Source organism: Babylonia areolata, chromosome 29, assembly GCF_041734735.1.
Source record: "Babylonia areolata isolate BAREFJ2019XMU chromosome 29, ASM4173473v1, whole genome shotgun sequence".
NCBI classification, from domain to species: domain Eukaryota; kingdom Metazoa; phylum Mollusca; class Gastropoda; order Neogastropoda; family Buccinidae; genus Babylonia; species Babylonia areolata.
The window spans coordinates 39,174,148-39,196,647 of record NC_134904.1 but is presented as its reverse complement, the minus strand read 5'-3'; the positions used below and the strand labels follow the sequence as shown (position 1 = coordinate 39,196,647).

General features: G+C 47.4%; 2 protein-coding genes across 2 annotated transcripts in view; both read right to left on the bottom strand.

Annotated features, from left to right (window-relative positions):
* LOC143274862 (LIM/homeobox protein Lhx5-like) overlaps positions 1-15,213 on the bottom strand; it is a 148,902-nt gene extending 133,689 nt beyond the window's left edge. Inside the window, exon 1 of the mRNA XM_076578821.1 lies at positions 14,741-15,213. Coding sequence (XP_076434936.1) covers positions 14,741-15,199 — 459 coding nt within the window. The 5' untranslated portion in view covers positions 15,200-15,213. The remainder of the gene's footprint in view (positions 1-14,740) is intronic.
* A 69-nt stretch (positions 15,214-15,282) lies between these two features.
* The window catches only part of LOC143274666 (uncharacterized), a 55,684-nt gene continuing 48,466 nt past the window's right edge, over positions 15,283-22,500 (bottom strand). The window contains exons 3-4 of the mRNA XM_076578539.1: positions 15,372-15,609; positions 15,283-15,325 (exon numbers count right to left, since the gene is read on the bottom strand). Of these exons, the coding sequence (XP_076434654.1) occupies positions 15,283-15,325; positions 15,372-15,609 (281 nt within the window). The remainder of the gene's footprint in view (positions 15,326-15,371; positions 15,610-22,500) is intronic.

The following is a 22,500-nucleotide window of genomic DNA, read 5'->3' as shown; positions in this document are numbered from 1 at the left end:
CTGGCAGAACCGGGGCCGGAATAGAAGCAGCAGCAGCAGCAGCAGAAGAAGAGGAAGAGGAAAAGCTTGCCCGCCCAAGAAATGGGCACCCCCACCCCCATACCCACCCCTCCAGCCTCTTCCCCTCTCTTCTCCTCCTCCTCCCCCACCTCATCAAAATGGCCGCCTACCCATCCGTCTACCAACTCCCCCCCCCACCCACCCCTTATCCCCACCAGCGACCCCAACACCCATTCTCCCTCCCTCTCTCTCTCCCTCTCTCTCCATGCTATCAGCAAGCCCTTGCAAAACCAACGAAGGAACGAACCAACCCCCACACTAGTGACACCAGGCTCATGAATTTCCATCATCATCGACGAGACCCGGGCAGGGGAAAGAAGAGAAAAGAGGCGCGTGCGAGGGCCGGTCGCGCGTGCATAACTTTCGTGACGTGCCGGGCAGGGCAGGGCAGGGCAGGGCAGGGCAAGGGAGCCGGGAGCCCAGAGCCGGGAGTCAGGAGCAGCCACAGGGAAAGGTAACTGTCGCCAAAAGGAAGACAACTCGTGCCCAGCCCCCTTCCTTCCCGGTGAACGTGTCAGCCCACGTCCGGTGTCGTTGGGTTTGTCTTCCACTTCCACCCTCCCTCCCTTCCCTCCCGCACTCCTCACCCCTCCCCCCCCCCTTCTCAGTGGCACCCTCCCCCCCCCCCCCACAACATACACACTACTCTCTCTCTCTCTCTCTCTCTCTCTCTGTTTCAGTGTTCTTTGTGTGTGAGTGGCTGGCTCGATTCCTTGATTAAGAAAGAACTTCTTTGCAATGTTTTGTTTTTGTTAGTTTGAAGAAAAAAGAAAAGAAAAAATCACGCCAGAAATCGATGAAAAATCAAAAACCAAACAAAATCGCTGAATGATTCCATTCCATGATTTCCAGAACTGAACAACAACAACAACAAAAAAAAAAATCCATCAACTGCCATAATTCATGGTGCCATGAACATAATAATACAACTTCATCTTAATGATCAAGTCTTCTATAGTGTTCTGTAATATATATATATATATATATATATATATATATATACATACATACACACACACACATATATACAGACACAAACACACACACACCACGTACCATCAGTCTTCAATTAACTCGCTTTCCAATAAATCAAGAACGTTGGGTTACGCTGCTGGTCAGGTCGGGCACCTGACTGGCAGATGTGGTGTAGCGTATATGGATTTGTCCGAACGCAATGACGCTTCCTTGAGCTACTGATACTGATACCCAATAAACTATCTACCCTCCCAAACAATTGCAAAACTGAAGTTAAGTTATTATACAAAGCCCCGTCCATAGCTCTGCATCCAGATTTGAAAATATCCATCATCAGTATCTTTCAGTCTGTTTTCGTGCCTAAGCCTTCGGTGTCGAAAAACGCTCCCCCCCCCCCCCCCCCGCCCCCCCCAGCAAATCTCACGGACGTTTCTACCCAAACCAGGAAACTAACATTTTATCAACAATTCCACAGAAAATCGCAACTGTTTCTTTCTCCCATCTCCTCAAGTTGGATCTCAGCAAACATTTTGGATCTCTGCAAACATTGTGGCAATATAGGCTTTTTGTGGGGGGTGTGGGGTTATGATAGCAACTAAGACCCAGAGTATTTCCCCAAACGCTCTTTTAAAAAAATTATAAAAAAAAAACCTTGTATGTTCCAACTTCCTATTCCAAACTTCAAAACCCTTGCAAACTAAGACTCTGAACCGCACACACTCCACCAAAAATAAAAACTAAAAACCCACGCACGCACACACACATTTGGCCGGACAACTCTCGAAGCCCCCCCCCCCCCCCCCCCCCCCCCCCCTCAGGAGCCCCCCCTCCTCCTACTCCCTACCCTCTGAGGCTCCACCCCCTCAAACACTACCCTCAAGAATAACTCAAACTTTGCACCTAAACCTCAAAATCGTCCTGTCCACACACACACAACCACACACACACACACACACACACACCACACACCTCATCGAACGAGGCTCTCTGCTATAGTCTCGATAACGAGAAATCGTGACAAAACAAAACAGACCTGGATGTCACAGGCATTTAAAAGATGACGACGGGGCGGGGTGGGGCCGTCTGCGGAGAGACAGAGAGAGACAGACACACAGAGAGAGACAGAGACAGAGAGAGAGAGGGTGAGGAGAGATGGACAGAAAGAGGAAGGGAGAGAGAGACGGACGTACGGAGGGACGTGGTGAGTGTGTGTAGGAGGAAACAGTGGGGAATGGCCCGGGGAGGGCTGGACGGGAGGAAGGAGGGGGTGGGCGGTATATGTGAGGTGGCGGTGTGGGGAGGAGGTTTATCCCAAGCGGGGACCAATTCCTCTCATTTCCTGTCAGAGACGGCCCGGTCCCGGCAGGGCCCAGGTCTGGCATCACGCTTCCCGAGCCGTCGTCAAACACAGCGGCGACAACTCTGAGAGATGGTGGTGGTGGGGAAGGAGGTGAGGGGGGGAGAGGGGAGAGGGAAGGCGACGCTGACAGGACCTTCCCCTTCCCCTGCCCCCCCCCCCCCCCCCCTCTCCCACACACGCTCCCGTTCATCCGTCCGTCCACCTTGGATGTGTGGTAGTGGTGGGGTGGGGGAGGGGGGGGAGAGTGGAGGACAACAGGATGGATGGAGGAGGGGTGTGTTGTGTGTGTGTGTGGGGGGGGGGGGGGGGTGCGGTCGGGGGGGCGCGAGGGAAGGGGGTGGGAGGAGGGTGCAAGGAGGAAAAAAGGATGTAGACGGGTGGAGGTGGGTGGTGTGGAGGGAGAGAAGGAAGCGTACAGTCGAAGTGCTGCTGGCATGATCCGTTAAACAAACTAAAGAAATCATGATGGTCAATAATAATAATGATAATGATAATAATAATTCTCCTTCTCCTCCTTCTTATTTGATTTAGATTATAATTAAGATTATCGTTATCGCTATACTGCTTCTGCTAATAATAATAACAACGACGACGACGACGACGATGATGATGATGATAACAACAACAACAATAATATTAATAACAATGATAAAACAAATAATAATAATACACAGATATTTACAACCAGCAACGTGTCATCCAAATTTGTAAGACATATCTAACATTTTTTTAAAAATAATAATCTGAACAATTGAAGTACACTTTAGAAAAAAAAAAGAATAATAAAAAAGAGAAACCAACCAATTTGACAAACGCGTTCAAAGGACGCACACCAAGGCAATAAACCCTACTTTAGAAAGGGGGGATTGATTCACCTTTACATGCCTTTAAAAGGAAACGAAAAGGAAGTTTGCTTCAAGACAACAAACAATATTCAGAGCATATTACACTGTACCACCTTGTTACAACAACAACAACAACAACAGCAGCAACAAAATTCAACACATAATGGCTGTATCCATAGGAATATCATCATGTTGTGACAGTAGCTAACTGTGTCGATTTTTTACTGTTTCAATTAACCTGAACTTAATTAAGAACGCGGAACGTACTCGTTCAAAATAATTATGTTTAACTGCCGAAAGTAAAAAGAGTACTCATTATATTCGAGGGGGCAGTTTTTTCATCGTTCAGTTTTCTGTTTAGTGCTGCTCTGTGGCGATATCATCTCTGTGTTCTCTCAATTGTGCAATTGCATTTCACATGCTTTTTATGTTCCAAACATTATTTTCCGCCACGTATGTTTATTTTATTCATACATCTTTAAAAAAACCCAACAAACAACAATAATGATACATTTGAGAAGAGCAAAAAAAAATCAATTTCCCATTTCACGGTGATTGTTATGTTGCAATGTTTGCTATTCGCTACCAAGTTATACAGTATCAATGTAGAGTAAGATGCACACAACATTGTTATTGTTGCTGCTGCGATTGTTTCCTGCCGTGTCTGTTACTGATCTTATCATGGAAATAAGCGCTGTGTCGTTCACATCGTCTCTGTTTTCTATTATTTATTTATTTGTTATTTATTATTATTTATTAATTATTTATTATTATTTAGTTATTTATTTATTATTATTATTTATTACCATCATCATTATTATTGTTATCATTCTTTTTATTATTATTATTATCATACTTTATTTTAAATGGTACATGCAGCATAATCCTGAAATTGTTGGAAAAGGTTCAAAATTCAATGTCTGAACACGTCAGAAACTTTCCTTTTTAGTGACGATTTTTTTGTTTTTTTGTTTTGTTTTGTTTTTTTTTGTTTTTTTTGCAGCTATGTGCACTTCTAGTAGTGTCGCAATTAGCACGGTTGTAAGTTCGGATTTTTCACTTCAAACACACAAGCTATTTCATCATTTTGCAAGGTATGAGCACTTGTGCCGTACCCGTAATCAGTAGTGTTCAGTCCTGATTTTAATTTCTGACATACATGGTTGTTGGTGGGCCTTTTTATTTATTTTTTTTTTAATTTTTTTTTTTTTAATTCCTATTTCTTTACTATGAATTTCATCAGGAATCTACTTGCTAAATGAGCGTTCGACAAGCACACGGTTCCCCGTGCCCTTCCAGGCTGGTCAATACGGGAGTCCTCATCAAGCCCTCCACGCCCTCAGCTTAATGACAGGCCTCGGGTCACACATCTCTTCACCTCATCTCAGCGGGCCCCTGACTCGCCACAGTCGCCAAACTCGCGGCAACTATTTATTACATCTTCATCGACTCGTCAGTCGACTGCGATCCGCGCCAGCTTGGGAGAAAAACCTATATCTGGTCCGATCTGGCGTTTTTATTATTATCATTATTATTGTTATTATTATCATTGAGGGTATATCATGATTGTCGTCATGAAAAAGTGGCTATTTACTGGTAGCCCTGATTGTCGTGATGATATCAGGGTAGGGTTGTTGTTTTTTTGTTGTTTTTTGTTTGTTTTTTTCTTCTTCTTCTTCTTCTGTTCCTGGCGGTTTAGGGGACAGAGATAAAAGCAAGCGGAGTGATTTCCTCATAGATCGGGGACTTTTTTTTTTGCTTTTTCTTTTTCGGGAAGACATCTTTTTTTCTCTTCTTCACCCCCCCCCCCCTCCCCTTCTCCCGCAGTCTTCCTTTACCACCTTTATCTTGTGGAAACTCTTCCTCTTACTACAAGCCTACAAGATTTATGCATGCGTATGAATGACTGGTGCGAAAGCGCTCTGATTTGTCTCTGCACAAGATTCAGCGCTATATGAATACCATCATCATTATTATTATATTATTATTATTATTATTATTATTTTATTGACTAGATCACGAACTGAGCTCGGGTTAGTCTATCTATTCAATCATTTAGCTACTATTTTTACTAGCATTACTGTTACTAATTAACTAATTCATTCATCTATTTTTGCTTGAGCCATTTCTCTCCCAATTCTCTCCCTCTGCTGTTAGCGACTGCATCATACACGTATAAATACTCCTCTTTTCTCTCTCTCTGCCTCCTCTCCTTCTCTCTATCTCGGTGTGTCTCGGCCTCTGTCTCTCCGTTTCTTTGTCTTCGTCTGTCTGTCTCTCTCTCTCTCTGTCTCTCTGGTACTGCACACAAGTATCGCTCCATTCCATTTTTATGACCGACAGATTTAATAATCCTCTCTCTCTCTGTAACGGTGTAGTAGTCGTGTGTGTTCGTTCAAACGGTGGCACTTGCTTTAAGTGCCCCCCCCCCTCCTCCCTCCCTACCCTGGTCGGTCTCTCACCTGCCCCCCCACCCTCCGCCTCCACCCCCCCCTCTCCCCCCCTGTGGTGACCAAGTCGTAAAGGACAAATTGAGCGGCAGAACAACAGACCGGTGCCAAATTGGAATTTCAGATTGTACAGCCCTCCTCCCCCCCTCATCCCCCCGTCTCTTCGACATCTCCCGGAGTTTTCTCTTCCCCCCCTGCCTCCACCATCCAGGCCGCTTGCTGAGACAATAGCCCACCCACCGGACAGGCGGGGGTATCAAGTTGGATGACAACTTTGCCCGGCAAAAGACTTTTTTTTTAATTTATTTTTTTTAAAGAACCTTCGGTGCGCTTTCACGTTTTATCGGCTGCTGTTGCTGTGATGCTGTCAGCTTTTCCTTTCGCATCTTCCCCCCCCCCCCCCCCCCCCCGGCCCTCTCGTCTCCTCTTGACAATGATATCCAAAGCCATTTCCGGGGGGTGGGGGGTGGGGGGTTTGGTGTTTTTTGTTTTTGTTGTCTTTTTCTTTTTTTTTGTTATGGTTTCTTAATCGTCTTGTGTAAATTGGGGAGTCTTTCTTTTTAGAGTAATTAAGAGAAGAGAGAGTGAGTGAGTGAGTGAGAGACAGACAGACAGACAGACAGACAGAGAGAGAGAGAGAGAGAGAGAGAGAGAGAGAGAGGCATAAAGACATCCTTCTTCTTCTTCTTGTCATTTTGGTGTTTCTCAATGAGATGGTCGTATTTATTTCTTACTCATCACCCCCCCCCCCACCCCCACCCCTGTATTTTTCAATTATCGAACGTCCCCAAGTAAAATGAGACTTTGAAAAACGATTTCTTTTTCTGTTTTTCTGGATATTCTCTGTACTGATGATGCCTGTCGGAATCATTATGATGTTTGCTTTTTCTATTTTCACTTTCCCCAACTCGCTGGGTTTTTTTGTTTGTTTGTTGTTGTTGTTGTTGTTTTGTGGGTTTTTTTTTGTTTTTGTTTTTTTGCGGGGTGGGGCGGAGGGGTAGGGGGGATATATTGCCTTGTTTCTTGCCCATATCTTATTTCGATCCATACAAATGCTTTTCTTTTAAGATTTCTTTTGTCCCACATATGTCTTTCTTTTCTTTTTTTTTTTCTTTTAAGATATGTCCACCCTTCCCCTCCCAACCGCGTCTTAGCTTCCATCCGCATTTTCCCTACCTCCTTACTTCCCCTTTTTTTACTCAATGCCCCCCCTTTTCTTCCTTCATTCCTTTCATTCCTCTCTTTCTCCCTTCCTTTCTTACTTTTTACGATGTTAATGATGATGATGGTGATCATTCTTCGTTGTAGTAGCAGTAGATGTAGCAGTGTTAACAAAATTATTATTTTTTGTGTCGTTATCGTTAATGTTGTTATTGTTGTCACAAGGACAGATTGGAAGACTGGGCGATGCCTAAAATCTTTATCCTTGAGTAATAAAGTTTTTTTTTGAATCTTGAATCTTATTCACGTTTGCAACCTGACAAAACTATCACATTCTTTTTGAACAGTGTATCTATGCAATATATGGATGCAACATTTACACACACAAAAACCGAAACGCATCATACTTCATTTGAATAATGAGAGGGGGAGGGGGGCGAGGGGGGGGGGGGTGTGGTGTGGTGGCGGTAAAGAAACACTCCATCACAACTACACTTTGATGGAAAAAAACAACACTTGTTTTTTGGTGTGTTTTTTTTTGCCTTGAACAAAAAAAAAAAAAAAAAAAAGCAAACACTTTAGCACAACTTCATTTTGCTGGGGAAAAAAAACCCAACGTTTTTCTCTTGCATATACAAAATCCTTTCTTCCCAGTATAACTTTTTATATATCCCCCCCCCCCCCCCCCTCCGCCTTACCTTTTTACACTGTGTTATTCATTCACTTGATGGCCGGATGTCCGTATTTACTTCTTTTTTTTATTTTCTTCTATTTTAGAAAAAGAGTTTTCGTTTGAAACCCTCTGCCCCCCCCCCCCCCCCCCCTCCCCGCTCCCCCACCCTTCTTGCGTTCAGTCATTATTGTTATGCCTCGTGCATTCACACATGACGTTCTTTTGCATCTGTCGGGGATTAGCTTATGCCCTTATTCACCGTTCTCGCAAAAAGGCTTTGGTTATCATTTTAGTGCGCCATTTATGCTCATGTTTTTGTTTCGCTTGATGTTGCTGTTGTTGTTGTTGTTGTTTTCTTTTATACAGAGAAACGACTGAAGTCTATGTGTCTTTATCAAAGTAATTCTGTTTGTGCTTCGGTGCGGCTGACGAGCGCTCATGTTGTGGAAACAGTGTTTTAAGAATCAGTGGGAAAGGGAAACAGGTACATGCACGCGCGCGCAGATGATTTAATGGGTTTTTTTATTTTTTTTTTTTTTTTTTTTGGTGCCTGAATAGCACTGTCTATCTTACCTGTCTGTCTGTCTGTCTCTTATGCGAATTTTTTTTTCATTTTTTTTTTATGCCTCGCTTCTCTTCTCATGTCGCTTTGCTTTACTGACATCTTTTTTTTGTAGACTGAAATACATGTCTGCAAAAACGGGCGTCTCTGTGTGTTTTCTCTTACTGCTGTTCGCTGATCCTCCCCGCTATTCAGTTCACAAAAAGTTTCCCACCCCTGTATTAAGAAGACATGCCTCTTACGCTAAGAAAATAGAACGGTCGTCCATAGTTCTTCCCATGTTTACGAGTATCTTCCCCACCACCACCACCACCACACCGCTTATTGCCTCCTTCACACACACACACACACACACACAGGCCACTCCCCTCCTTCAATCCACCCCAGCCATCTCCAATGCCTTCTCCACAACTCAGTCCATCGTTTATGTTCATTTCGTGAGAAAAAACAAACAAAAAAAACACCAAAAAAACTACAGTGGTATTTTTCGAGTACATACAAGATAAGCGGAGGGTGTCTCTATTCAAATAGCGTCGTGCCGTTGACAGGTTTTGTTGTGGGTTTGTTTTTGTTTGTTTTTTTTTGTTTTTTTTTTTTGGGGGGGGAGCTTTTCGGAGCTTTCCGCCCTTCACGTCTTTGCATGTATGGACCTTCCCGCACTCACTCGTCGCTCGCCTCCCTTTTCTCCTCCTCCTGCCCTGCACCTTGCTCACTCTTGTTCGACACACTTGAGTGAATGAATGCACGAACAAAAACCTTGGCTCTTGAGCTTCAGCACCTCGGAGCGAGCGCGGGCAAGCTAGCGAGCAGCTTCATCGGTGTGTCAAACGATTCAAAAGGTTTCTTCAAGACTTTTCATATCAGGAACGGGGAACTATGTCGAGTGAATTGGACGGCGTGACACAAACCTATGAACATGATGATGGTGGGGTGACTTCAACGCATGGCTCTAGCCGAAGAGGAACAGCAGCCATGTGTAGCCCCTCCCTGTCTGTCTGTATGTAGTCACTGTAATGATGATATATGTTTCACCCGTTTTGGTTTTTGTTTTGGTGTCCGCGTACGTCGGTAACCGTTGCGTCCACCACACCCGAACGTTTCTGAGTGTGTGTGTGTGTGTGTGTGTGTGTGTGTGTGTGTGTGTGTGTGTGTGTGTGTGTGTGTGTGTGTGTGTGTGTGTGTGTGTGTGTGTGTGTGTGTCCTTCTCCCAGACTGTCTTGTCTCTATATATCTCTTTCCTTCCCTCCACCCTACTTCTATCTATCTATCTTTCTATCTATCTATCCATCTTTCCCGTCTTTTCCCTCCCTCTTTCTGTATCGACAAAACGTGTCGGTCAAAAACATCATTCTCTCTTCACGTCAGCCCACTCTTGTCCCAAAACCGCCTTCAGAACACGATACTGGTAAACTCGATACAAAATGTTGCAAAAAACAAAACAAAAAAAAACAACAACAAAAAAACACAAAAAAACCCACCACTGTTCTTTATATTCCAAACATAACCCCATCCTTTGTCACTCACTTTCTCTTCCGCCGTAAGGTAGAGAGAGAGAGAGAGAGAGAGAGAGAGAGAGAGAGAGAGAGAGAGAGAGAGAGAGAGAGAGAAACAAAAAAATCTTCATAAAAAAAAGTACAATCTTACATCAGTGAGAGAAGGACGCTGGCAAGCAATCAATCATACACGGTATGGTAAAAAAAACCAAAAAAAACAAAACAAAAAACCAGAAAATAAAGAGCGGGGCCTAATGGCGCGCCAACGGTTGGGGGCAATTTGTGAGACCGAAACTTGCGAGCGGGTGAGAGGAGGAAGAGGAGGCGGAGGCGGAGGAGAAGGCGGAGGAGGAGGAGGATCAAAGACAAGAGAGGTTACCTCCCGTAACCAGCGCCCCCTGTGTCCATGGGAATGGGGCGGGGGGGGGGGGGGGGGAGAGAAGAGGTGGGGCAGAGGAGGGAGTGAAGGGAAGGAGGAAGAGAGAAAAGGATGAAAATGAGGAAGATCGTAAAACTGAGACAGGAGGAGGGAGTGGGGGGGGGGGGGGGAGGATAAAAAAAAAACAACACAAAAAAACGAAAGAAAAAGAAACAAAACTGGATTACGTTCAAAGATACACATACAAAGGGATGGCGTGTGTGTGTGTGTGTGTGTGTGTGTGTGTGTGTGTGTGTGTGTGTGTGTGTGTGTGTGTGTGTGTGTGTGCGCGCGCGCGTGTGCATGCGCGTGTGCGTGTGTGTGTTGGGTTTGGGGCTGGGGTTGGGGGTTGGACGGGAAGGGGGAGTGTGTGTGAATGATCACACGGTGAAATCCCGAATCACGATTGGAACAGAACTTGTCTTCACCGAAACACTGCATTGTTTTCCTTTGGCAAAATTATGATTCTGTGTGTGTGTGTGTGTGTGTGTGTGTGTGTGTGTGTGTGTGTGTGTGTGTGTGTGTGTGTGTGTGTGTGTGTGTGTGTGTGTGTGTCTTTAATTACAACCCACCAATATCCATCGCCCTTTATCTGCACATTTCTTACGCTTCGCTCCCCCTTCATATCATCACAGTTTTTTGTGTTTTTTTGTCAACTGATTTTCGTGGAAATTTTTAATTCAATCTTTCAACACCAGTCGGTCCACCATTTTTTTTTTCTTTTGTTTTTTCCCGTTCGTTTCTTATTTATCTATTGATTTGAAAGGGGAAAAAAATATTCATTTATAATAATACGAACCTTTGACAGACTTCAGACGAGTGGGCAGAGAACTAATGAGAGAGAGAGAGAGAGAGAGAGAGAGAGAGAGAGAGAGAGAAGGGGTGAGGTGGGTCAGAGACAGAATTCTGAGACAAAGACAGAGAGATGAAGGAAGGACACCCACACCCACACCCACAGATACACACAGACACAGACACACACACTGCGCAATATTTTCATATTTTTGTTGCCGACGCCACGCCGTAAAAGGACACACGCACACGCACACACACACACACACACACACACACACACCACGACCAGCGCGCACGTGCTGGGTTTCGAAGCGCGCACACTCCAGAACTAATTGACGCTTGAAGAGAACAGGGATGAAGGCACGCTCACTTTCATGACCAGCCACACAGACCGACCGCTGTACGCACACTCTACACAGGTCTTAAAATGTTTTATTAATATTTTTCGTCATTATCATTTTTTTCTCTTTCCTTTTTGTTCACCCCCCCCACCCCCTCCCCCCCCACCTTTCCCTTCAGACGGGGGGTGGGTCCATCTTCGGGGGTGGTCGAAAGACTAGAGGAAACCTGTGTGCACAGTAGAGTGGTATTTAGTTCAAAGACATACACGTGCTTTTAGGACTGGTAGGTAGTGCTGGAATAGTTTATGTATGTGGCATTGCGTAAGCACGTGCGCGCGTGTGTGTTTCCGGGCCGGATCGACAGACACGTACACACACACACACACACGTACACGTACACAAACACGCACGCACGCACGCGCATTTGGGTGCACGTGAAGCGCTGTGTCGTTTTCACTGCGCACTACTAATACAATCATGCACGAAAGTACAAGCACGCAGCAAGAATAAACACTCTGCCTGTCTCGTACATATATCATTCTCTCTCTCTCTCTCTCTTGCTCACGCACACACACACACACACACACACACACACACACACACACACACACACACACACCTATCTCTCTCTCTCTCCATATATATCTATCTCTCTCTATATGTATATATATATATATATATATATATATATATGTTGAGTATGTGTGTGTGTGTGCGTGCGTGAGTGTGTCTATTATACACACACAAACAAAAACACACACACACTTACACACACGCGCGCTGCACAATGACAAACACATGCTCCCAGCCATCCAGTCATACCACCCTCATAGCAGTGACAGTCCGCTCTCTCTCCCTCTCTCTCTCTCCCTCGCTCTCTCTCCCTCGCTCTCTCTCCCCCTCTCTCTCTCCCTCGCTCTCTCTCCCTCTCTCTCTGTCAGTGCACAAGCAAAGCACACACACAAAAAAAAAAGACGAAGAAGCGCCTGTAGCTTCCCAAGAGAGCCCCAAATCGTCTGCGAATTACCTTCAACTTTTCTCTCCCCTAGGGGAGGGGCGACGGGGGGGGGTCCCGGGTCCCTAATGAAACGAGATGGGGCCTCGCAGCGGGCCACAAAGGGGCCTCCCGGGGGGGTTGAGGTGCTTGGAAACGTTCTTTACGACCTACCACCCGCCCGGGGCCTCGCGATATGCCCATTATGCCCAAACTGCTGTCTGGCACCAAGCGAAAATCATAGATGAATGGACCCCGGGTCTAGAACCGAGTGAGACTGGCCTGTCCGTTCTATTTTTAGAGGGGAGGGGGGAACACACACACACACACACACACACAACACACACACAAAGATGAAAGGGAAAGAAAAGGTATATAAAAAAAAATTGCAAAGAAATGAACATAGGGGTGCGTTCTTGTTCTCAGTTGCTCTGCTGTTGTTTGTGTACATGAAATGTAATATATTTTTTTTCCAATGAAGATTTTTTTGTGTGTGCTTGATCCAACAACAAACAAAAGAACAACACTTTAACAAACATAAATCCACCAATCCTGTGAAATCTAGCTTCCTGCGACAACTTCCGTTTTTCAGACGGAAGTGATTAATTAATTATCTGGGATCGGACTGGGTCCGCGCTACTCATTTCCCGACGAAAAAAAATAAACGTGTTGCGTGTTCGCTGCAGTAGAAGTTGCGTGCTGAATTTTGCGACAGTCAAGTCAGTTCATCATCGCGAACGCTAAACCGTGCACGTCAGTCACTGGAGTTTCAAAAGGGATTCACGTGCCTAATAATAACATTATGCTGCAGTTTGCTTCAGCATTACACGTGTAGTACATGTACGCCCAATGTCGATACATTCTAAACAGTGCACGCACTCCTGTCTATAACGGAGAGGGTGGTGGTGGTGGTATAGAAGGCAGGGGGAGTAGGGAGGGGGCTGGAGGGGGAGGGGGCGGGGGCTGGGAGGATACGAATGCGGAAACGAGTGGAGGGAAGGGATGGAGAGATGGACAGACAGACAGACAGACAGACAGACACGAGGAGACCAGAAAGGGTGGCAAGAGGAGAAACAGAAAGATGGGGAGGCAAACAAAACAAAAGAGATGGGCAGTTTTAAAAAAAAAAAAAAAAAAAAAAAAAAAAAAAAATCGAGGTGAACAGAGACCCGCTGTTTGTGAACGACAGGGGAAAAGATAAATAAAACACATTAAAAAAAAAGAAAAGAAAAGACACGGCAAAGGAGGAGGGGGTGAGGGGATGAGGGAGGGGGGGGGGGGTAAGCGGGGCTCAACTTGAAGGCTTTCTTTGAAGGAGGAGGAGGAGGAGAAACAGAAACAATAGCATGAGTAAGAAGAAGAAGAAGAGACAGATAAGACATAAAAGACAGGGAAGAGAGGTAATGAGACAGACAGACAGAGAGAACGAGAGGGAGAGAGGGACAGACAGACAGAGGGAGAGAGGGACAGACAGAGGGAACGAGGGGGAGGGAGAGAGGGACAGACAGACAGAGGGAACGAGGGGGAGGGAGAGAGGGACAGACAGACAGAGGGAGAGAGGGACAGACAGACAGACAGGAAACGAGAGGGAGAGAGGGACAGACAGAGGGAGAGAGGGACAGACAGACAGAGGGAGAGAGGGACAGACAGACAGACAGGAAACGAGAGGGAGAGAGGGACAGACAGACAGAGGGAGAGAGGGACAGACAGACAGACAGAGGAAACGAAAGGGAGGGAGAGAGGGACAGACAGACAGACAGGAAACGAGAGGGAGAGAGGGACAGACGGAAGGGAGGGGGGGGGAGGGATCAGGGGTAAAGGGAGAAGTAGGAGGAGGGGGGGGATGGAAGAGAGTTAGTGTCTTGGTGGCAGAAGAAGAACAAGAAGAAGAAAGGACCGGTAGGGAAGGTGAGGGACTCAACGTACGACGAGGTAAAAACGAAAGACCTCGGAAAAAGGAGCGACAGTCCATACACACACACACACACACACACACACACACACAGAGAGAGAGAGAGAGAGAGAGAGAGAGAGAGAGTATGCCATACTGCCTGGGGGCTTCGACAACAACCTTTCCTCCTTGTCATACACATTTGGGGCTTGTTCCCTGTAGTTTTTGTTGTGTTTTTTTCTTCTTCTTTTTTTAAATATTTTTTTTTGTTATTACCTTTTATATAGACACAAGCGCACGCACCACACACACACACACACACACGCGCGCGCACATACATACAGAGAGACACAGTGAGAGAGAGAGGGATGGAGCCAGAGACAGACTGACGGACGGACGGACAGACTGAGAGGGGGGTGTGAGAAAAAAAAAATGAAAGAAAGAGAATGAAAGACAGAGACAACTACAGAGAGACACAGATAGCGACGGAAAGAGAATGAAAAGAATAGAATAGAAAAAGAAAAGGAGAGAGAGAGAGAGACAGAGAGAAACAGAGAGAGACAGAGACACACAGACACCAGACAAAAAAATCAGAGAGAGAGAGAGAGAAAGAAATCAAACAACAAAACAAACAAGCAAAAAAGGTGGGAGCCCCAGCCCACCACACACACACACACACACACACACACACACCACACCCACACCACACCACCACCACCCACCTGGATGACCCTCATGTTGAGCCCCGTCTCCTGCGCCAGCTGCTCGCGGATGTGGCGGGTGGGCTTGGGCGTGGCCGCGAAGGCCGCCTTCAGGGTCTCCAGCTGCTTGGCCTTGATGGTGGTCCTGGGGCCGCGCCGCTTGGCCCCCACCGTCGTGCTGCCCCCGCCTCCACCCCCGCCAGCCCCCCCAGCCCCAACCGCGTTGCCCCCTCCGGCGTTGCTGTTGTTGTTTCCGCCCCCGCCGCCCCCGGGGGGAGTCGCCCCCGCCGAAGAGTTGCCCGTGTTGGTGTTGGCGTTGGCAGTCCCGCCTCCTCCGCCTCCTGCTCCGGCGCCGTCCGGGCTGCCAGTCATCGAGTCCTCGCTGTGGTGTCCGTTGTTGCCCGGGCCGCCGCCGCCGCCGGGCATCCCTACTCCTAATCCTCCTCCTCCTCCGCCCAAAGAGGAGCGGTCGCCGCCCATGTCGCCAGAGCCCAGCGCCGAGCAGGGAGAGTCCATGGAAGCGGGGCTGGCGTCCAGGTCACGGTCCCGCAACTCTTCCTTGATCACAGGGCCCGGGCTCTCCACCCCTGGCGGGTGCTGCTGCTGCTGCTGGGAGAGAAGATGCTGGGGCGGCACCACCCCCATCCCCAACCCGTTTCCGGGGAAAGGGGCAGGAGGGGGTCCTGGGGGCTTGTTGCCGGGGGGTCCTCCCCCGTTGTTGGTGTTGTTGTTGAGGAAGGTGTTGTTGTTGTTGGTGTGGAGAGCGCCCAGGAGAGGGTCCTTCGAGTCGTGCGAGCTGCTGTCGCCGTCCAGGGAGTAATCCCGCTCCGAGGCCGCTCCCTGGGCCTCGATGCCGCTGTCCGGGTCTCCGTCGTCCTCAGCGTCAGACCCTGGTGATGGACACACGGCAAAACCCGGAGGGGTTATTAGTACAGAATGCAATAAGACGATAGGTAGGTAAGTAAAGAGAGGCTACGTTATTTTCTATTGACGATCAAGAGGTGGGTATCTGTCCACAACCGTATTTCTATACCCCTCTGTATACCGCGTGTGCGTGCGTGTGTGTGTGTGTTGTGTTGTGTGTGTGTGTGTGCGCGCGCGCGCGCGCGAAGCGCTTTATCTCCCTATGGTGAAGAACCGTTCAGAAATTCCTTGTGCCGGTAACCGGATCACCAAACTCTAAATCAGACTTTGGCCCTGTCCAGAATGACTCGCCATACAGTTCAGGTATAAAGAGGAGGAGGAGGAAGAGAAGGAGGAGGAGAAGAAGAAGATGATGATGATGATGACGATGACGACAACGATGATGACTAACAAACAGAAAAAGATGGACAGGTGATGGTCGTGGGAAACATTGGTATCATTTGTGAGGTGGTGAAATTTCGACCTCCCCCGCCCCTCCAATCCATCCCCCCTCACCCCCCCCCCCCCACACATCCCCGCCCATCAAATAACTAACTAACCGACAAACTAACAAAACAAAACAAATACATAACTGAATAACTCCATGTGCTGTCCTTAGTCTCTCTCACACCTTCCACCTTCTCTCTCTCTTTCTCTCTCTGCCCCCCCCCCCCCCCTCTCTCTCTCTCCCTCTCTCTGACCCTCTGTGTATGTGTAATAGCGTCAAACAAGCTTCTTCTTCTTCTTCTGCGTTCGTGGGCTTCAACTCCCACGTTCACTCGTATATACGCGAGTGGGCTTTTTACGTGTATGACCGTTTTTACCCCGCCATATACGCAGCCATACTCCGCTTTCGGGGGTGTGCATGCTGGGTATGTTCTTGTTTCCATAACCCACCGAACGCTGACATGGATTACAGGATCTTTAACGTGCGTATTTGATCTTCTGCTTGCGTATACACACGAAGGGGGTTCAGGCACTGGCAGGTCTGCACATATGTTGACCCTGGAGATCGTAAAAATCTCCACCCTTCACCCACCAGGGGCCGTCACCGTGATTCGAACCTGGGACCCTCAGATCGAAAGTCCAACGCTTTAACCATTCGGCTATGGCGCCCGTCGTCAGACAAGCAATCCAAACAAGAAGCAGACAAGCAATTCAAACAGAATGGATCAGTTCCCCTCCACCCCCTCCCCCTATCCTATTCTCTCTCTCTCCCCCTCAACCCCCCCACCCATCCTATTCTCTCTCTCTCTCTCTCTCCCTCCTCCTCCTCCTCCCCCAAAAGACCTCGTCACCAGTCGGGTCTCCACTGACAAAACAGCTTACAGTGAGAGAAAAAGAACGAACGAAAAGAAAAAGAAAGAAAGACACACAGACAGAGAGAGAGAGGAGGGGGGGGGAGAGACAAGAGAAAGACAGACAGAGAGAGAGAGAGCGTGAGAGAGAGAGAGAGAGTGAGAGAGAGAGAGAGAGAGAGATAGGTGGGCGAGAGACAAGAGAGAGAGAGAGAGGAAGCAAAAGAACCTTCTCACAAACCACCACCACCGCTGAAGGGGGCGGGGCTAGGCACTACTTTATTTTTCTCTCTTTCCTTCTTTCTTTCTTCCTTCCTTCCCTCTTTACTTTCTTTCTTTTTTTCCTTTTTTTTCGGAATTTTTTTCTTTTTCTTTTTCTTAAACCTACAAGGCTGTCTGCAGTACAAGCCTTGTCATCTCTCCTCAGCGCCCGGCTCAAGTCAGCCATCTGTACATAACCCTCGGCGGGCCCCTTTGAGGCAGGGCTGAGGCCCGACAAGGGTTACTTATCGATCGATCTGCCCTGCTCTGCTCTGATCGCTCCTATCCGCCGTGCTTGGAAGCTGCACGTGGTCAACTTGAAAGAACTCCTTTCACAGACATGGGGGAGGGGTTACGAAGGAGGTGACAGGTGTGTGTGTGTGTGTGTGTGTGTGTGTGTGTGTGTGTGTGTGTGTGTGTGTGTGTGGGTGTGTGTGTGTGTGTGTGTGTGTGTGTGTGTGTGTGAGGCGGAGTCGTGGGTGGGTGGGTGGTAGAGGATCGGGGTTGGGGGTGGGGGTTAAGTGGGACGGGGTGAATTTATCTCCCTTCCTGTCACTTCGTGTGTATATATATATATGTGTGTGTGTGTGTGTGTGTGTGCGTGCGCGCGCGCGCGCGCGCGTGTGTATGTGTAAGTGGGATGTGTGACAGTGGGATATTTTGGGAGTTGTTTATATATATATATATATATATATATATATATAACACCCCCCCTCCCGGCTGTCCACTCCTATACTATACAAACCAGGCAACAGACATTTAATCCCAAACATATGCTTACTGATAAAAACTGTAGAAAAGAAACAAAGGGGCGTTCTGTTCACTAAAAAAAACAACAACAAAAAAACAACAACAACAAAAAACCAAAAAAAACCCAGTCAGCTCGCAGATATTCAACACCCCGCCGCCACCCCCTACCCCCCAAAACGGGGAAACAATAGAACACAAAGAGTCCAGGGAAAACCCTTGACTGATGCCAATAAGGCACGCTCCCTCCTCTCTGCCAGCGCCGCTATTTAGCACACCACACAGCACCCTAAATAACTCATGCCCACCACCACAAGGACAAGAAAAAAAAGGGGGGGTGACGGGCGGGCGGGCGGGGGGAGGGAAGTGGAAGGACACACTCCGGTCAGTTAAAAAAAACCAAAACAACAAAAACAAAAAAAACCGACAGGACAAGAAAAAGAGCAAGCCGATGACAAGAAACGAACGACAACGGCCGAACAAGTTCATCAATGTCCCATCCACCACCACCACCAAACCTCCTCCCTCCCAGACAACAACCCCCCCAAACCTCCACCCCACCCCACCCCACCCCCACCCTCTTCTTCTGGACCCAACCTACCATGCAGCTTCCCCCCCCACCCCCTCCACACACACACACACCAACCGCCCCTAGCCTCCCCCTTACCCCCAAATCCCCACTCCAAAGTCGCGCGACAATTTTCGCCCCGCTACAAATTCCCCCCCAGGGCCCCGCCGGCCATTAGACGAGCGGCGCGCGCGAGCAAAGATGATAATTTGGGACTAATTTGTCAAATCAGGATGAAAGCTAACTGGATTTGCAGTTGATAGGACACCCAATTCGCCGCCAATATCCCGCCACCTCTGGGAGTGGCTAACCCGATTACGGAATAACAGGCATTTCATTCTCAACTCGTCCCATGCAGCAGGGCTGGTGGCCGCTGGTGCTGGTGAAGAAAGCGCTGACGGGGGGAACAGGGAGTGTGGGGGGGAAAGGATAGGGAAGGGGGGGGGGGTTGGGGGGGGCGGGGGCTGCCCGTACCTCAGGGCTTGTGTCGCCCCCCCCCCCCCGCCCCCACCAACCCCTCCCCCCACCCTTTGCTTGCAGGACTGACTGGGGTTGTCATCCCGATTCGTTTATTGCCGTTCCCATTTCGCCTATCCGCGACTTGTCCGTTCCCGATTCGCCTGTCACTAAAAGGTAAGTGGATCCCGATTCCCTTATATTTCCCAGTGTTCTTCCTTTTGAACCGGCTTTGACTTGACGTCCAAAAGTCTGAGACAGAGAGAGAGAGAACTTCTTCCCCCAAGTAGCACATGTACCAGCTTCTACGCCCCCCCCCCCCCCCCCCAGGCCCCCCACCCCCATCCACACACCCCCCCCCTCCTCCACACACACTTTTCTTTTTGTCCATGTTCACACCTCTTTGTTCTATTGGCGATCTGAAGAAGGTAGCTGTCCAAAAACATAGTTTAATACTCTTCCGTGATCAGTGTGTGTGTGTGATAATAACTTTTATATTCTCTCCCACGCGTGCAGGAGCACGTGAAACAATGCATGCTTCCGTGCTACGCGTACTAGGTCGTGCGCATGAGTCTGCTACACAACCCTGAACAATGTCAGAAACAAACTGCTACTACCACTACCACTACCACCACTACTACTACTACTACGAATAATAATAATTATAATAATAATAACGAAAAAAAAATGTTACCGCAACTAAAAAACAAACAAACAAAAAACAAAACAAACAAAAACAACAACAAAAAAACAACCCCCAACTATGTTTGTCCACAGAAATAGAACAAAAGAGAAGTATGTATAAATCAATACCATCAATCTGCACCACCAATCACACAAGGCCGCAATCAGAACTAAAATTAATGCTCCCTCCCCCCTCCCTCTCATCTATTATTCGCTCTGCCCTGTCCAACAAGTCACCTCGTGCATGTCTTTGTCTTGTCGTAAATGAGGAGAAAATTCAGGAGAGAGGGAAAGAGAGAAAGAGAATCAGGGAGGGTGACAGAATGAGGGGTGAGGCATTGAGAGAGAGGGGGAGGGGGGAGAGTGAGAGAGAGAAGGGCGCTAGGTGGAGGGTGGAAAGGGGGAAGAGGGGGGGTGGCGAGGAGAAGGAGGATTTTTAAATTACCTTGTATACTTCATAGCGGACTATTTTAACGCCTTCCCCCCGTACCACAACTGCACCGAACTGCATTGTCGTTCTTTTCTTTCCTTTTCTTCTTCTTCTTTTGGTCCTTTCTAATTTTCAAGATGTAAGAGTTTTCCGGTCGGTTTCAAAGGCGACACCCGCCCGCTCAATACAGCGTCTTCAAAGTCTCATTACTTCCTCTTATTACTTCCTCTCTCTCTCTCTCTCTCGCACCTTGCCATTGTGAAGCTAGCAGGCCACAAAGACCTCATTAGCGATATCATTTCCTTTTAAACAAAAGATTCTGATCAAGAGATGTTTCCGATAACAAACACTACAATATTGGCCCCGGATTTTCACATCGCCACGCAGATATAAAAAAGACGATAACGAAATGGAAATCTCCTTCACATTTTTTTTGGGGGGTGGGGGTGGGGGTGGAATAATTACTTTATTATTAAGAAAATATATTTATTGTTGAAAGCAGGCCCGACTTTGCAGCGGAAAGGAGGAGGAGGAGGTGGAGGAGAAGAAGAAGAAGAAGATGATGATGATGATGATGATGATGATGAAAACCCGTCTGCTATTGCTGGACTGTAGCAAGACTCGCGAACACATACAGGTAGGTACACTGTCAGTTTATTTCTATCATCTTGAATCGGTCATGTTGTTTTACAGCAAATCCCACCATCTCAAAACAACGGTCCAAATAAGATGATGGTTTAGATTCTTTTTGAGTCTAGTGGGGAACAAAAATATTCTGCTTCAATGGACAGTCGGCCGTGAAGACATCTGTCACAGACTCAAGATGTGCTTATGTAAAGAAAGGACTTTGTATTAGTTTTCTGGTTGTCCCGTTTATCTGTAACTGCGTTGCATTGTGAAATAACAAAAAAAACAAACCAAACCAACAACAACAAAAAAAGTTTACACCAACTGATAGTTTCATAACCTGTCTTCATGCATGATATTACACTGTCATGCGTGTGTGCGGAGGTGGGGGAGGAGGGGAGAGAGAGAAAAATAGGAGGGGGAGAGAGAGAGAGAGAGGGAGTAGGAGTAGGGTGGAGAGAGAGAGAGAGAGAGAGAGAGAGAAGGAAGAGAGAGCGAGAGCAAATAGCATGTCGGACACAAAGCATCTGACAGACAAAGCAAATACTTGATTTAAAGCATCTGTCTGATGTTACCCACTTTTTTTTTCTTTCAACGTCATTCTCTCTCTCTCTCTCCCTCTCTCTCTCTCTCTCCCTCTCTCTATCCTGACAGCAGTGCAGAAAACTGCAGGTCGTCACGCACAGGGTAGGGAGGAGGAGAGGGGAGGAGGAGAGGGGGGGAGTGGAGGGAGATGGGTTGCATGCGAGTGGACGATGAACACAGACAGCAAACCCTCATTCACCCTGATGACTGGTTATTTCCCCCTCCTCTCTCTCTCCCTCCCCCCCCTCTCCCTCCGCTCCCCCCAAAAAAACCTCCATCCCACTCTTTCTTTCTTCCCCCCCCCCTCTCTCTCTCTCTCTCTGTCCCTCTATCATTCCATTTTTATCTCATTCTGGAAGCCGCGCGTGCACGTGCGTGTGTTCTCAATCGTGCACGCTTTTTGCGCGCCCGAGCACACACAACATACTCACTCTTGTTCGAAAATTCAACTGAGCGATAGAAAAAAATCAGAAGCTGTAAAGGGTGCTGTCGTGAAAAGCAGAAGAAAAAGAATTTCGTGGCAGCAGAAGCAGTCAACTTCGCAACATGGTAGCAGTAGTGCTTGGATGACGGAAAACTGAACAGCAACAGCAGCAACCGCACAGTAGTAGTAGTAGCAGTAGCAGTAGTAGCAGTAGTAGTAGTAACAGCAGCGACTGATCGTAGTAACAATAGAAGTTGAAAGTAGACATAAGTTTGGAATAAAATAAGAAAAAAGAAATCACGAAATAAAGGAATACATGATTTCGTGATGTACAGTAACTGACCGAAAACGAAGCTTAGCCAGTGTATGAAACATATTCAGCTTCACTCAACACATGATGTCAAAACAAAACAAGCCAAAAAAAACCTTCTTCTATCGCATCCATCAACAATTCTCATAAAACCTGCCGGAAAAGTGTGCGTCCCTTTATCATTCACGACAATGATAAAACTCTCCTCAGCTTACGATCATCCAAGAACGACTCTCCGATACGACACACCGATAGAGACAGGGCATTTCCTTGTTTTCCCTTCCATTGTGACCAATAACACCCCGGCGTTTCCAAACTGTTTCCCACCCCTATCATCCGTTTATGCTGATCCCGCTTTGCCAATAAATAATAATCACCACCACCACCACTGTGGCATCATCTAAGGGACCACAAGCTGCCCCCCCCCCCACCCCCCCACCACCACCTATTATATTTACGACTGGTGGATCTGATATCCTACACCCCAG